Source organism: Colobus angolensis, unplaced genomic scaffold (assembly GCF_000951035.1).
Source record: "Colobus angolensis palliatus isolate OR3802 unplaced genomic scaffold, Cang.pa_1.0 Scaffold37, whole genome shotgun sequence".
NCBI lineage: Eukaryota > Metazoa > Chordata > Mammalia > Primates > Cercopithecidae > Colobus > Colobus angolensis.
The window spans coordinates 4,675,743-4,690,933 of NW_012117043.1; the positions used below are offsets into that span (position 1 = coordinate 4,675,743).

Consider the following 15,191-nt stretch of genomic DNA (forward strand, 5'->3'; position numbering starts at 1 on the left):
GTCTCTAAGGAAAAACGGAAATAGATAAACTACCTAGTGTGTTGGACCATTCTGAGCAGAGTTTTACTGTTCTGGAAACTTGTGGCCAAATTGCTGGTAAGTGCTTAAAAAAAATAAGCATATAAAAAATAGCTAGGAAAAAAGTTGTATAAGGAAGGAAATGTAACCTTAGTAGCACTAAATGTTAAGCTGTTAAACAATATTTAAAGTATAAGCATCCCCTGGGCTTGGTGGCTCACACCTATAATCCTAGCACTTTGGGAGGCCGGGAGGCAGGAGGATCACCTGAGGTCCTGAGTTTGACACCAGCCTGGCTAACAGGGTGAAAGCCCATCTCTACCAAATATACAAAATTTAGCCAGGTGTGATGGCATGTGGCTGTAGTCCCAGCTATCTGGGAGGCTGAGCCAGGAGAATCTCTTGAACCCGGGAGGCGGAGCTTGCAGTGAGCCGAGATTGTGCCAATGCACTCCAGCCTGGGCAACAAGAGTGAAACTCTATCAAAAAAAAAAGGAAGACAAAGTGAGTGGAAGTCAGTATTTGTCATGAAATAATAGTATGAATGTTACTTAGAAACATAGAGGTAAATACCAGAAGAAATAATTACAAGACTTTAGTGTTGCCTCTGACAACTGGGAGTCAGGATTACAGAGGGGTGGTTTAAACTGGACTGCCATTTTTTTTCATTGTTTCTCTCTAATTATAATAAGGCTTATATTGTATTTGACTTTTAAACTTTGGTATGTACCATTAGCTGGAAAGGTTGAGTACCAACCACCATTCTGAAACAGGGCCATCTCTTTCTAGTCCTTTCCTGGTGGTTGTTCCAGTGTCTATGCATTCAAATTTCTAAAGAGTCCTACGCAAGCCAATGTTTGTCATTTTGGGAATTATTTTTCAATGAAAAAGATGTCTAGGAACTAAATCATGTTTTCTTCTCTCTGTCTCTGTCTCTCTCTCTCTCTCTCTGTGTGTGTGTGTGTGTGTGTGTGTGTGTGTGTGTGTGTCTGACCTGGGTTATTAGTGCTTCTATCTAATCTCCTTCTAATTAAATACAGTAATTGGCACATGCAGAGGATTAAGGAACTATGCCAAATCTGTCAGGGTAGAAAGATGCAGTCTGAGATAATTCCTAGATAGTTAGTTGTTCCATCCAAAAATAATCACAGGTCTTGCGAAAGTGGAGAATAGCAAATTTCTACCTTAGTCAGAACAAGAACACAAAAAAGTAAGGTTTGTTTTAGTATCATTACTTAATTAAAAGCATTAGGTACTTTCCAGAGGATAATTGCCTAAATTGAAAGAGTATATAGCAATCTTCCTTTAGCTTAAAATACATATACTTATCCCCTTTCCAAAGGGGTAATGAGACCTACAAATTCTTTTTGCTGGATTAGGTGGGATTTTAATTGTTAACATTGAATACAAGCTCATTCTTTCGTGATTCCTTATAGCATTTTTCCTTTTGTTTTGAGACAGGGTCTTGCTCTGTTGCCCAAGCTGGATTGCAGTGGTGTGATCTCAGCTCACTGCAGCTTTGACCTCCTGGACTCAAGCAATCCTCCTGCCTCAGCCTCCAGTAGCTGGAACTATAAAGGCGTACCACCATGCCCAGCCGGTTTTTGTATTTTTAGTAGAGACAGGGTTTCACTATGTTGCCCAAGCTGGTCTTGAACTCCTGAGCTCAAGCAATTTACTGGCCTTGACCTCCCAGAGTGGTGAAATTACAAGTGTGAACCACTGTACCCGGCCCCCTGTTTTGTGTGTGTGTGTGTTTTTTTATGTGTGTGTGTGGTTTTTTTTTTTTGAAATGGAGTCTCACTCTGTTGCCTGGCCAGCCTTAAGTGCAATGGCATGATCTCAGCTCACTGCAACATCTGTCTCCTAAGTTCAAGTGATTCACCTGCTTCAGTCTCCCAAGTAGCTGGGACTACAGGCACACACTACCACGCCCAGCTAATTTTTGTATTTTTAGTAGAGATGGGGTTGCTAATTTTTGTATTTTTAGTAGAGACGGGGTTTCACCATGTTGGCCCAGCTGGTCTTGAACTCCTGACCTCAGGTGATCACCTGCCTAAGCCTCCCAAAGTACTAGGATTACAGGCATGAGCCACCGTGCCTGACCTATACATTTTTTAAACTAATTTTTTTCTTACACTGCTTTCTCAAATAATCTGAAAAACCATTAGAAACATAAACATATAGGCCAAGGGTGGAGGTTCATGCCTGTAATCCCCTGCACTTTGGGAGGCTGAGGTGGAGGTGGGAGGATCCCTTTAGCCCAGGAGTTTGAGACTACTCCGGGCAACATAGTGAGAGTCCCAACTCTACGACAAAAAAAAAGAGAAAGCCTGGCATGGTGGCCCACCTATAGTCCTAGCCACTCTGAAGGCTGAGGCGGGAGGCTCACGTGAGCACAGGAGTTTGAGGCTGCAGTGACCCATGACTGTGCCACTGTACTCCAGCCTGGAAGACAGAGCCAGAAACTGTTTTAAAAAAAAAAAAGAAAAAAAAAAAACATAAATATCCTAAATAATTCTATGATCTCTAGAAATTACTCTCATTTTTACTTACATCCTCTTTCATTAAGAAAAGATTTCTAGGCTAAGGAACCAGAAAACTGGTACATCTGGAGTTCTTGATAACAAATCAAACAATAATAAAGGACATATTATAGGCTGGGCATGGTGGCTCACGCCTGTAATCCCAGCACTTTGGGAGGCTGAGGCTGGCAGATCACTTGAGGTCGAGTTCGAGACCAGCCTGGCCAATACAGTGAAACCCCGTTTCTACTAAAAATATAAAAATTAGAATGAGGCTCAGTCTTAAAAAAAACCCCCAAACCAAAACCAAAACCAAACAAACAAAAAACAAGAGAAATTATACTGTAGAGGTTAAGGATGAGGACCAGGGAGTTATACTGCATAGGTTCAAATCATGGCTTTGCTGTACTCTCTTAAGTTATTATTTATGATCTTCAAGAGATTCTTAGTCTTTCTGTGTCAGTTTCCTTCCCTGTGAAATAATAATATTAATAGGAACTTGCTTCCGAGTTTTGAGGAGTACATGAGCAAATCATGTAAAGTATTTACAGTGCCTGGCAGGCAATAAGTTTTGTTGTTATCATTATTATTCCTTGATTCTTTTTTTTTTTTTTTTTTGCTGCTTGAGATTACTATATCAGATTTTTTAAAATACAGAAGTTTAATTCAACAACATATAGTGATAACTCACTATGAAGATGAGTAAGACACATTCCTGCTCTCCAAGAGTTTATAGTGGGGAGAGATGGGTAAGCAGAAAGTAAACAGGTATACAATATGGTATGGGTTATGATGGGATATGTATATGATATTAATGGAGAAATAAAGCAAGGGTACATAATTCTCCTATAAGGGTTGAGGTTTTTGGAAAAGGTTTTGCCTAAGCTGAGCTTTGATAAAGGGGCTAGGTTAAAGTGGGCCTGGGAAGGAGTCATCCCATCAGAGGGAATAACATGGAAACATTTCACAGAAAGGTATGTCAGGGGATTCAGACAAGACGCAGTGTGACTAAAGCGTATCCTGCAACATAAAGTTTTGTCAGGGAGCAATGAGTGATGAAGCTGGAGGGTGGATAAGGACCAAGACATCAGAAACAATAATGGATTTTAAGCAGATAACTGTCATGCTCATATTTGCTCTCTAGAAAGAACAGTTTGGCAGCATTGTGGAAGTTGGATTTATGGGACCATGACTGAAGGCAAAAAGTCCACTTACAAACCTATTGCAACTGTGTAGGGGATAAGGACCTGATTATAGGAGTGACAGTAGGGTATCTAAAGACATCTAACTGTTTGTGTTCTATGTTCAAAGTCAGAAGTTCAGGGGAAAGATACTAGAGAAATACTGCACTCATAAGTGTATAGATGGCTAGAGAAAATAGTAACACTAGAAATGGGTGAAATTACCCAGAGAAATATGTGGAGTGAAAAGATCTGTGAGCTGACTACCAAACTTTAAGAAACACCATGTATAAGGAGTGGGTAGAGAAAGAAATAGAAAAGACATAGCCAGGAAGGTGAAAAGACTGCAGAGACAATGGAGCTCCTATTGGAGTAAAGGCTTATAAAAAAAAAGAGGGTGTGGGAGGCTGGGCGCAATGCCTCACACCTGTAATCCCAGCACTTTGGGAGACTGAGGTGGGTGGATCATCTGAGGTCAGGAGTTTGAGACCAGCCTGACCAACAGGGTAAAACCTGACTCTACTGAAAATACAAAAATTAGCCAGGCGTGGTGGAGTGTGCCATAATCCCAGCTGCTCCGGAGGCTGAGGCAGAAGAATCACTTGAACCTAGGAGGCGGAGGTTGCAGTGAGCCAAGATCATGCCACTACGCTGGGTGCACGCCACACCTGGGTGTGGGCCAATGTGAGTATGAATCAGAGATGTTTCTCTGATTAATTTACCCTGTCTCTTCTCCTTACCATCCCCCTCCTTTCTGTCCTCTAACTTCAGTTGCCTTCACCATTTTTGTCTTTCACTATTGTCTATTTTCCTTTACTGTTTTTACTTAGAAAAATTTCAAGCTTTCAGGAAATAAAAAATTTACAATAGTATAATAAGCACTCATATACAATTCACCTAGATTTACCAATTGTCAATTGCCGTCTTTGTACACACACTCTTTCTGTATGTATGTACAGATATATACATATATAAATTTTTTAAGGTTTTGATTGAATAGATTTAGTTGCAGACATCATGATACTTTACTCTTAGATAATTTAGCTTTTGTTTTCTAACATAAACATGGAAATTTTCCGACAAAACCCCAATCACAGTCAGGAAATTTAACCTTGTTATTATATGATCTAATAAACAGCCCATATTAGGATTGCCCCAGTTGTCTCATTATCCCTTATAGATTCTCCCACCCTGGTTCCACAACACATTTAGCTGTAGTATCTAGTATCTCTTTAGTCCCCTTTAATTCATAACAATTCTCCAGTTTATTTATGTATTTGCTTCTTCATACTTATAATTTTGAAGAGTCCAGGTCAGTCGTTTTGGAGAATGTGTCTTAGTTTGGGTTTGTCTGAGTGTTCCTTCAGTGATTCTCCTGCCTTCAGTCTTTCTCCTTGCCAGTTCATTTTCCACATTGTTACCAGAGCTGATACTTTAAAACAAAATGAGATCTAGATATTCCTTTGCTTAAAAGTATTTGAAGGTTCCTTTACACACAAAATTAAATTCCTTAGCATGCCTTTCAAAGCTTTTCACAACTTACCTGTAATGGCCCTCTGCCATTAGAGCCTTCATCTCTTGTAGTGACTATCGGTTAGTACTTACAGGTATACTAAACACCAAATACTTTCTGTTTCTTTCTATCAGCCTTTCCTTCTGTTTGGAGTATCCTCCTCCAAGTCAACTTATACCTATCCTTCAAGATTCCGTTACTTTATCTTATAGATATTAGTTGAGTGTTTATAATCCACCAAGTACTATGCTAGGTGCTGGCATACAATCTTGAACAATACCAACATAATCTTTGTCCTTCTGGATTTTTTTTTTTTGTGGGGGACAGAGTCTTGCTCTGTCACCTGGGCTGGAGTGCAGTAGCTTGATCTCGGCTCAATGCCACCTCCGCCTCCTGGGTTCAAGCGATTATCCTGCCTCAGCCTCTTGAGTAGCTGGGATTACAGGGGCGTGCCACCACACCTGGCTAAGTTTTGTATTTTTAGTAGACGTGCGATTTTGCCATATTGGCCAGGCTGGTCTTGAACTCCTTACCTCAAGTGATCCGCCAGCTTTGTCCTCCCAGAGTGCTGGGATTACAGGTGTGAGGCACCGTGCCCAGCCACCTTACAGAATTTATACTGGCTGAAATGTCATCTCTTTTGCACTTCTATAGCACTTTATACACACCTTTATTATAAAATTTATTACATTTCATTGTAATTTTTGCTTGTATGTCAGTCATCCTGCTGGACTGTTTTCCCAGCATTTTGAATACAGCAGGAGCTAAATAATGTTTCCTTCAGTAAAGAATGAAAAGAAGCATTCCTGCTAAGTGTTAGTTAGTAAGTGTTATTTTAGTTAAGGAATATGTTCTAATATTGTCAAATTCTCTTGGTTAGGGAGGTTTTTATTTCTTCATATCATACCACATCTTCATATGGCTAAAAGATGGGTCTAAAGCTATTTTCCAATAGGAAGATGCAGTAAATAATACAGTAAGAATTACAGTCTTTTGCAGGAGTTGGCACTGCTGCTTCTGTTACAACTCCTCCCAATGATATGAAAAGTTGTTTGCGGCCGGGCGTGGTGGCTCACGCCTGTAATCCCAGCACTTTGGGAGGCCGAGGCGGGTGGATCACGAGGTCAGGAAATCGAGACCATCCTGGCCAACAGGGTGAAACCCTGTCTCTACTAAAAATACAAAAATTAGCCAGGCGTGGTGGCGGGCGCCTGTAGTCCCAGCGACTCAGGAGGCTGAGGCAGGAGAATCGCTTGGACCCGGGAGGCGGAGGTTGCAGTGGGCCGAGATTGCGCCACTGCACTCCAGCCTGGGCGACAGAGTGAGACTTCGTTACAAAAAAAGAAAAAAAAAAAAGGAAAGTTCTTTGTTCTGGGGAACTTTCAAAGCTGTGGCAGCAATGGAAGTGGCTGTTGCATTTCATTGTCATCTTCCTAAAACACATTTTTATGGAGGTCTCTTGCGCTCCTCCACAAATAGCCTTCAATTACTTAATTTCCATTACCAGTCAACTGATACTTCTTGAACACCCATAGCACTATTTCTGGGTACTTGCTTTTTAAAAATTTTATGTTTTATGCTGTTTTTGTTTGTTTTGTTTTCTGTTTTTTTGTTTTTAGCATTGCTTTTTTTGTTCCTGTCTTGTTTCTCCAAAGAGACTGCAGTTCCCTAAAGTCTCATCCCACACAGCATTAGGCACTCAGTAAACAGGACACACATTTAAAATGGACACTCTAACAGAATGCCAGACAATATCAAGTAACATAGTAATATTCCCAGTCAAGAAATGTACCAACTTAAACATTAATGTGCATAGAAATCACTGAGGGAAATCTTGTCAAAATGTATATTCTGATTTAGTAAATTTGGCTGGAGCCCGATAATTTGCATTTGTAACAAGCAACCAAGAGATGCGGATGCCGCTGATCTGTGGACTTACACTGAGCAGCAAATATGTAAAGAAATATTCAAAATGCATATGCTTTGCTCCAAAACATATCTTGCGAAGTGTTAATTAAATAGAAGTATGGTTAAGATGAAGCCAGGCCGAGCACTTCTTCCCCAGCCCCAAACCTACCCTTCCCCTTTCCATTTCCCCTTCGTGTCCAGCCAAGGTCTCCCCCTCCTTAAACCATAAAAACACACAAGCAGCAACAAGCCCAGCTACTCAAGATGCGAGCTCAGATAACAAAGACATAATCGTTCCTGCACTTACTAGTCTAAGAGCCGGGGCAGTCGATGGAGTCCGGGCTGTGGCCTCTCCCACGCCATAAAGAAAAATTCAAAATTAAATCCTTGTCAGGGAGAGACCAATCGTAGACACGGTCTCTGCACGATTCGCTCTTTAGATAGCATAGGAGCACATCCCGGCTTGTGATTGGCTGAGAGAGCACAGAGCTCCAGCCAATCAGAGCTGAGGCGCTTCTAGTATGAATAAGATGAAGGCGGGAGAGAAGGGGAAGGAAAGCAGGAGGGGAAAGAAGGTGTGTTACGTCCCCTCTGCCGTCGGTGGAAGCTCTGGTGTGATTGGTTGGCTCTTCTTCCGATTGCACCAATCTCAAGCTCTTCTCTGCAGAGCCCTAACTATAAAATTGAAAGTAGAGAGCAGGGGGCAGCCAATGGAAAAAAAAATGTGCACAGCAGCCAATCCTCCTGCGGCGTTTTGTGTCTTTGCCCAACAGGAAAATGTGTCTCATGCAGAGGGGCGTTACCCAGTCGCCAATGGGCGGGAGCCGGTGGAACGGAGGAACCAATGGGTGCGAGACGTTGAGTGACAGCTGTCCAATGGAGGCCCTCCGTGCTAGTACGGCTTGCGGCTTAAGCGCCGCCGCGGTCTGAGGAATGTCAACTATTCAACATGGAGGCGGAGGTCGATAAGCTGGAACTGATGGTGAGTGCAAAGTGAAGGAGATCTACTGGGTAGTTTATTTTTCCCCCACGGCCTTGAAAGTGGGGCACAATTTGGAGTCGCCGGAAACTCCGGGCGGCGGAGGCTGGACCAGAGTCGAGTTCCCTCCTCCTGCACCAAAGGGAGCCGCCACCGTCTGGTGTCTAAACCGCCGCGGGGAAGGGGTTACATCCGGGAAACTCGTCAGGGAAATGGCGGGAGATGCTGAGGGTGCGGGGCCTTTGGAATTCCTTGTTCCTTGCCCTCACCTTTACACCCCTTACGGAACTGCGCCCAGTGCAGACCGCATTCTGTGTTTGTACCGAAAAAGATGTGAATGGAACGGTCCCTAAGCGTCCCAAGAAGGGAGAGGTGGTTCACACTCCAAGAAAGGGGAACGGAGGGTGGGGTGGGGAATAAACCGACGGGGGCGAGGAGAAATCCCTGTAGGGCCGACCCGCCCACGTTTTAAAAGGCGGGCCGAGAAAGTCTGAGAAAGGATGCTAGACTTGTATGCACAACTTCCTAACGGACAAGGAAGCATCTAGACCCATTTCTGTTTGGTCCGGGGGTGGCAAACCTTCGGTGAGGGAAGAGGTGTGAGCGAAGGGGATCGGAACCACGAGCTCCTCTCCTGGAGCGCGGGCGGGATTGAGATAGGAAAGGCATCCTGCTCTTGAGTTGTGCACTTTCATTCATCTGTGAAAGTAGAGAATGGGGGCGAAGAATCGCAAAGTACTCCCGTTGTTGCTGGCGTATTCGGCCTGCTCGGGGGCGCCCAGCTGAGGGGCTGTCCTTCTAGTTTTCTTTAAGGATCCGTCCTTCACTTGTTCTCTTTATTTCCTCCCTCCCATCCTTAGATTACCAGCTTGATCGCCCGCGCTTTTTTCCTCTTAGTTCCCTTGTTATGTCTTCAGCCCTTTTCGTCCAGCATTATCTTTTTTTTTCCTTTTTTTTTTTTCCAAGTTGGGCTGCTTTCCTTAAAAACCTGGACTTTGGAGGAAGCGCCTGCCACTGAGCTCCTGTCTTTTTTTGTTTGTTTGCTTGTCTGTTAAATAAGATTGGCCGGGCGCAGTGGCTCATGCCTCTAATCCCAGCACTTTGGGAAGCCGAGGTGGGCGGATCATGAGGTCAAGAGATCGAGACTCTCCTGGCCAACATGGTGAAACTCCGTCTATACTAAAAATAAAAAAATTAGCTGGGTGTGGTGGCACGCGCCGGTAGTCCCAGCTACTCGGGAGGCTGAGGCAGGAGGATTGCTTCAACCTGGGAGACGGAGGTTGCATTGAGCCGAGATCGCGTCACTGTACTCTGGCCTGGCGACAGAGTAAGACTCCGTCTCAAAAAAAAAAAAAAAAAAAAAAGATTAAGTTTAAAAAAAGTAAAAAACTTATTTCTTCATCTGTAATCCGTGCCTCCTTCCCCCGCCATTCCCTGGCATTACTGCTTAGGTATTTGTGCCTGCCCTGCTTTCTCCAAGCTGAATCTTGGGCCTCTAACTTCTTCCTTGGAAAGGATGGGTGGTGATCCTGGAAGAAACCACCCACCCCCCATTCCCACCCCAGAAAAACAGGCCTTAATATATCTTATTTTCTTCTGATGTGCAAATGAATTGGAGTGCCTCTCATATACAAATTTAATTTGAAGGCTTTCACTTACTTTCAGCATTTTGTGTTTAAATTTTCTTTGTGCAGTGTGTGTGGGATTGGAGAAGTGTAGGGAGAAATGGGAGGGAAGAAGGAATAATTTCCTGCAGATTTTCAAACCTGTAATAATGAACTTTTAGTTCTAAGTTTTATTATTTTTATCATTGTCTTTTTAAAAACAAAATGTTAAGCATTGTAATTTGATTCTGTCAACAGGCTTAAATGTTAAGACTATCTTGCCCTTCTCCCATTCTGAATTCTTCCCTACTGATACAGATATTTCTGCTTAAATTCATAATTCATTTCTGCTAAATGATACTAATTCTGCTTTTAACAGGTTGTTTGCTTCTCAAGTTGGCTGTTTTTAATTTTTAAACTTGTCTGGTTTTTGCAATAGAGTCAGTGTTCTCACAGGACTTCTTTAGATTGAACAAATTCTCTTTTAAGTGAACAATGATGAAGTAAACATTTTGAAAAAGTAGGTTTTAGAAAATTATAAAGTAGCCAGACATTTAAACTTTTAGATATTGTTTGAATGATGAGGTAGTATTTAAATTATATTTGAAGACAGGAAACAAAGAAATGAGGGTTTTTTCCTTTCTTCCGTCCTTGCAAGTAAATTAGTGGTAGCTTTTTTTTTTCCCCTTTCAGGTTATTAGTTTGTTTCCATAATTATTAGGGTTTAGAAGTGAATTTTTATCATGGCTTTAATTATTACTGCTTTATATTGACTAGATAATAAAAGACAGTGCATCTCATCTTCAGATTTACCATGCACTTCTAGAAAAAAATGTTATACTTGTGGACCAGTTTATTTTATAAGGTTTTAAGCGTAAATGATTTCCTGTGCTATCTTCTGATTTTTGGTTTTACATCAGTTAAATAAATGATTTGTCAAGGAACTAGCATTGACTATTTAATTTGTGAAAAGAGAATGCATAATATTTAATTTGAAAAGAAAGTGTTTATCCTAATTTTGTTGATACCTTAAATTTTTTTCATATTTTTCTTGTTTGTAACAACTTCCAATTCAGAAAGTTAAACACTTATCTTTTAAACAATTGTCTTTAAAACCTGAAACTTGGCTACCAGCGTTAAATATTCTAATATTTTAGTTATGTGGCCCAGGATTTGACACCAAGACACTTATATTTCAGCTGTCCTTTGTGTGAATCCATTTCCTTAGTAGGCTCAATCCTACTAAGTAGTTGAACTGGATTGTTTAAAGTGAGGTTGGTGAAAATAATGAAAATATATTTTTGCATCAATCAACGTTACTAATGGGGGAATAAGCTTATTGTAGGGCAATCTTTGTTTTCTGACTTTTCCCCCTTCACTTATTGATAGGGTGGGATTTGTTTAGCTTCGTTCTTTCGTGGTACTGCTAGTGACTGTACACAACAGGTAATGCAGTGTGACACTATGATACTATTTCTGTTTCTGGGTTTACATCTGACTTCTGATTGGGTTCTTATCCGTTAAAAAAGTTAGAATGTTAATTAGCTTGGAACTAAGGAAACTTGTTACTTAAATCTCAGTCCCACCTCCCCCTATCATTATTTTCTCTTTGATATTTGTAAGTTTGAAGGAAATGGAGATGCTTTCTGCCTATATTTAAGATTTCAGGAGTTAACTGAAATTTTGAAATCCCCTTGGATAGTACTCAGTTAGATAGAGTTAATGTTCTATTTACAGCACATTGATTCCCTTCTGTTGTTATAATAGCCCTTAGTAAACTCGAGATACAAAGCTGTAAGATGGTAAGTGCTTTTGTGTTTTCTTTGTATAGTGGTTTAGATTCCAGAGTGATAGATTATGTAGAGATTGAGAAATTTATTATTTTACTTTTCATTTGTTTTCTTTGATACTTGTATTCAAAGGGCTTGTTTTATGTGGTGGTTAATCAGTAAATTGCCTTGAAGAAGGAGCTAACCAATATCTCTGCAGAGAACAAAAATATTTTTCACAACTTTGTCTTAGTAGTAATTATAATTGGTTTTGTTAATAACAATCCTCAAGTATTTCTAATTACTATTAAGGCTTAGGGCATATTTACAAATTGAATGTTAATTTGTATATTAGTCATCAATAAGCAACATCACTTTGATATTTACGTCTTATCCTTTTTTTAAAAAACATTGATATAAATGTTTTTTGGTTTTGGATGTTTTTCTGTCCAAAATGGCAACCCTACTTTAAATTCTTTTCACACTGAAGCTTCAACTGATGCAAGATGCTTTTGTGTTCCTTTCCTACTTATTACTGCTAACGAATGCTCTGACTTTATTGCACTACTGTACTTTACAGCTAGCAGTGCAATAGTATTGTCAAAGCATCTGAAAGCAGGATGCACGCCAGAATTTTGATTCTTACCTTGCATCTTCCTTCAGTATCAGGAAATAATTTACCACAACCTTTGTTGCTGAAAACTATAATGTTGTTACTAACAGTGTATCTTTTAGAAAGTCATAATTTGAAAAAAAAAAAAACCTTTTAACTAATTAAAAACTTACTATTTTACTGCATTATGAAACACATCTAGAGTTTTTTTTATATCTAAGTTGTTATGGTTTGTCTAAATGAGTAATACTTTGTAATTTATTGCTTTCTGTTACATATTTGGATAGGTTCTTTCAAACTTTAGGTTTTATTTGAGTTTTATGATGAATTGGTAGTGATGAAAACAATTTCTGCTCTATATTTTTCTTGCAGTTACTTGCCCCAAGTCGTCTTTTTTGTTGTTGTTTTTTCCAGAGACAGAGTCTTGCTCTGTTGCCCAGGCTGGAGTGCAGTGGCCCACTCATGCCTCACTGCAGCCTCATCCTCCTGGGCTTAGGCAATTCTCCCTCCTCAGCCTCCTGAGTAGCTGGGACCACAGGCGTGTCCTAGCATGCCTGGCTAATATTTTCTTGAAATTTTTTGTGGAGACAGGGTCTCACTGTATTGCCGAGGTTGGTCTTGAACCCCTGGGCTCAAACAGTCCTCTTGCCTTGGCCTCCCAGAGTGCTGGGATTATAGGTGTGAGCCACTGTGCCTAGTCCTCCAAATCTTAGTTGGTGTTAATTTTGTGTATTGTCTAGGAAATGGTTGGATTTAGAACCTAAGAGTGCTTGTTTTACAGTTTATTCTTATGAGATATAATAGTGTGGATTCATCACTTTTAAAAAATAATGAATTGTATTGAGATACAATTATATAAAATAAAAGTAAGTAAGCTATTTGTTAAGCAAAGCCAAAGTCTTGCTGTGTTGCCCAGGCTGGAGGGCAGTGACTATTCACAGGGCAATCATAATGCAGCACAGCCTAGAACTCCTGGCTTCAAGCAATCCTCCCACTTCAGCCTCCTGAGTAGCTTTGACTACAAGGGTGTGGCATGCCCAGTGAACTGATGAGTTTTGACGAATGTATACAGTCATGTAACCACCACCACAGCCAGGATATAGAACATTTCTGTTCCTTTACAAAAAGCTCCTTTGTGGCCAGGCACAGTGGTGCACCTGTAGACCCAGCTACTCAGGTGGCTGAGGTGGGAAGATCACTTGAGCCCAGTAGTTCCAGACCAGGCTGAGCAACAGAGTGAGACCCCTACATTCCTTTGTGCCTCTTTGTGGTCAACCTCTTCTTCCCCAACTCCCTGGCAACCACTGATCTCTAGTTTAACTTTTCCTAGAATTTCATATAAATGGAATCATACATTGTACAGTCTTTTGTGTCTGGCTTCTTGCACTTAGCATTAATGCTTTGAGATTCATCCGTGTTGTATGTATTCGTAGTTGGACAGTTTTTATTGCTGAGTAGTATTCATTGTATAGAATATCACAAACTCTATCTACCAACTTATGGACATGGGGTCATTTCCACATTTTGCATATTATGAATAAAATGGCTATGGTTGGTCTCGAACTCTTGAGCTCAAGTGATCCTCCTGTGTTGCCCTCCCAAATGTCTTTAATTTTTTTTAACAATATTTTTTTCTTTTTCTTTAGAGACACGGTCTCATACTGTCACCCAGGCTGGAGTGCGGTAGTGTGATCATAGCTTACTGTAACATCAAACTCCTAGGCTCAAGCAATCCCACCTCAGCTTCCTGAGTAGCTGGAACTACAGGTGTGCATCACCATGCCCGGCTAGTTTAAAAATTTTTTTTGTAGAGATGAAGTCTCACTATGTTGCCAAGCTGGTCTCTAACTCCTGGGCTCAAATGATATTCCCACTTCAGCCTCCCAAAGTGCTGGGTTCTGGGAGTGAGCCACCATGAGTATGTCTTTGTGTGGACATAATGTTTTCATTTCTCTGGGGTAAATACTGAAATGGGATTTCTGGTAGCATGATAAGTGTATCCTTGTCGGGGGGGAAAGTATGCTTGATCTTATAAGCAACTGCTAAAATATTTTTCAAAGTGGCTGTACTATTTTGCATTCCCAAAGCTATTGATTAGGGCTCTAGTTTTTCCATAATTTTATCAACACTTGGTATTAGGTTGATGCAGAAATATCAATTTTAATTTTAACCCTTCTGACGGGTGTGTGGTGGTGCCCCATATAGTTTCAATTTGCATTTCCTTAACTAATGACATTGAACCTCTTTTCATGTGCTTATTTGTAGTTGGTATATCTCTTTAGTGAAATGTCTTACAATCTTTTGCCTATTTTCTTTTTTTTTTTTTTTGAGACAGGTCTTGTTCTATTACCCAGTTTGCAGTAGAGTGGCGATCATAGCTCACTGCAGCCTTGACCTCCCAAGATTCAGATGATACTCTCCCGCCTCAGCCTTCCAAGTAGCTGAGACCACAGGCATGTACCACCACTCCCAGCTACTTAAAAAAAAATTTTTTTGTGCTAGTCTGGGCAACATGGCCAAACCCCCTCCTCTCTACAAAAAAATAGAAAAATTACTTGGGTGTGGTGGCGCAAGACTGTAGTGCCACATACTTGAGAGGCTGAGGTGGGAGGATCACCTGAGCCTGAGGAGGTTAACAGGCTGCAGTGAGCCGTGATTGTGCCACTGCAGTGCAGCCTATTGACAGTGACACCTTATCTCAAAAAAAAAAAAAAATTAATTTTTTTAGAGATGGGTTCTTGCTATGTTGCTCAGGCTGGTGTCAAACTTCTGGGCTCAAGCCATCCTCCCACCTCAGCCTTCCAGAGTACTGGAACTACAAGAGTGAGCCACTGTGCATGGTAGAGAATAGTTATCTTAACAATATTGAGCCCTCTGGTGCACAAACATATTTTTGCATTTATTAGGTCTCTAAAATTTTCTTTCGACAGTTTTGCAGTTTTCAGTGTATAGATCTGCTTATAATTTTTTAAAATTAAAACAAATTTTTTTTTTTGGCCAGGCATGGTGGCTTACACCTGTAATCCTAGCACTTTGGGAGGCTGTGGTGGGCAATTTACCTGAGGTCAGGAGCTCAAGACC

At 40.9% G+C, this 15,191-nt stretch overlaps 2 protein-coding genes across 2 annotated transcripts in view; one reads left to right on the forward strand and one right to left on the reverse strand.

Moving 5' to 3' along the window:
• Nucleotides 1-7,526, reverse strand: part of PRR11 (proline rich 11) — a 53,335-nt gene extending 45,809 nt beyond the window's left edge. The window contains exons 1-2 of the mRNA XM_011953678.1: nucleotides 7,453-7,526; nucleotides 2,369-2,486 (exon numbers count right to left, since the gene is read on the reverse strand). Coding sequence (XP_011809068.1) covers nucleotides 2,369-2,444 — 76 coding nt within the window. The 5' untranslated portion in view covers nucleotides 2,445-2,486; nucleotides 7,453-7,526. The remainder of the gene's footprint in view (nucleotides 1-2,368; nucleotides 2,487-7,452) is intronic.
• A 292-nt stretch (nucleotides 7,527-7,818) lies between these two features.
• The window catches only part of SKA2 (spindle and kinetochore associated complex subunit 2), a 44,399-nt gene continuing 37,026 nt past the window's right edge, over nucleotides 7,819-15,191 (forward strand). Inside the window, exon 1 of the mRNA XM_011953675.1 lies at nucleotides 7,819-8,127. Within this exon, the coding sequence (XP_011809065.1) occupies nucleotides 8,095-8,127 (33 nt within the window). The 5' untranslated portion in view covers nucleotides 7,819-8,094. The remainder of the gene's footprint in view (nucleotides 8,128-15,191) is intronic.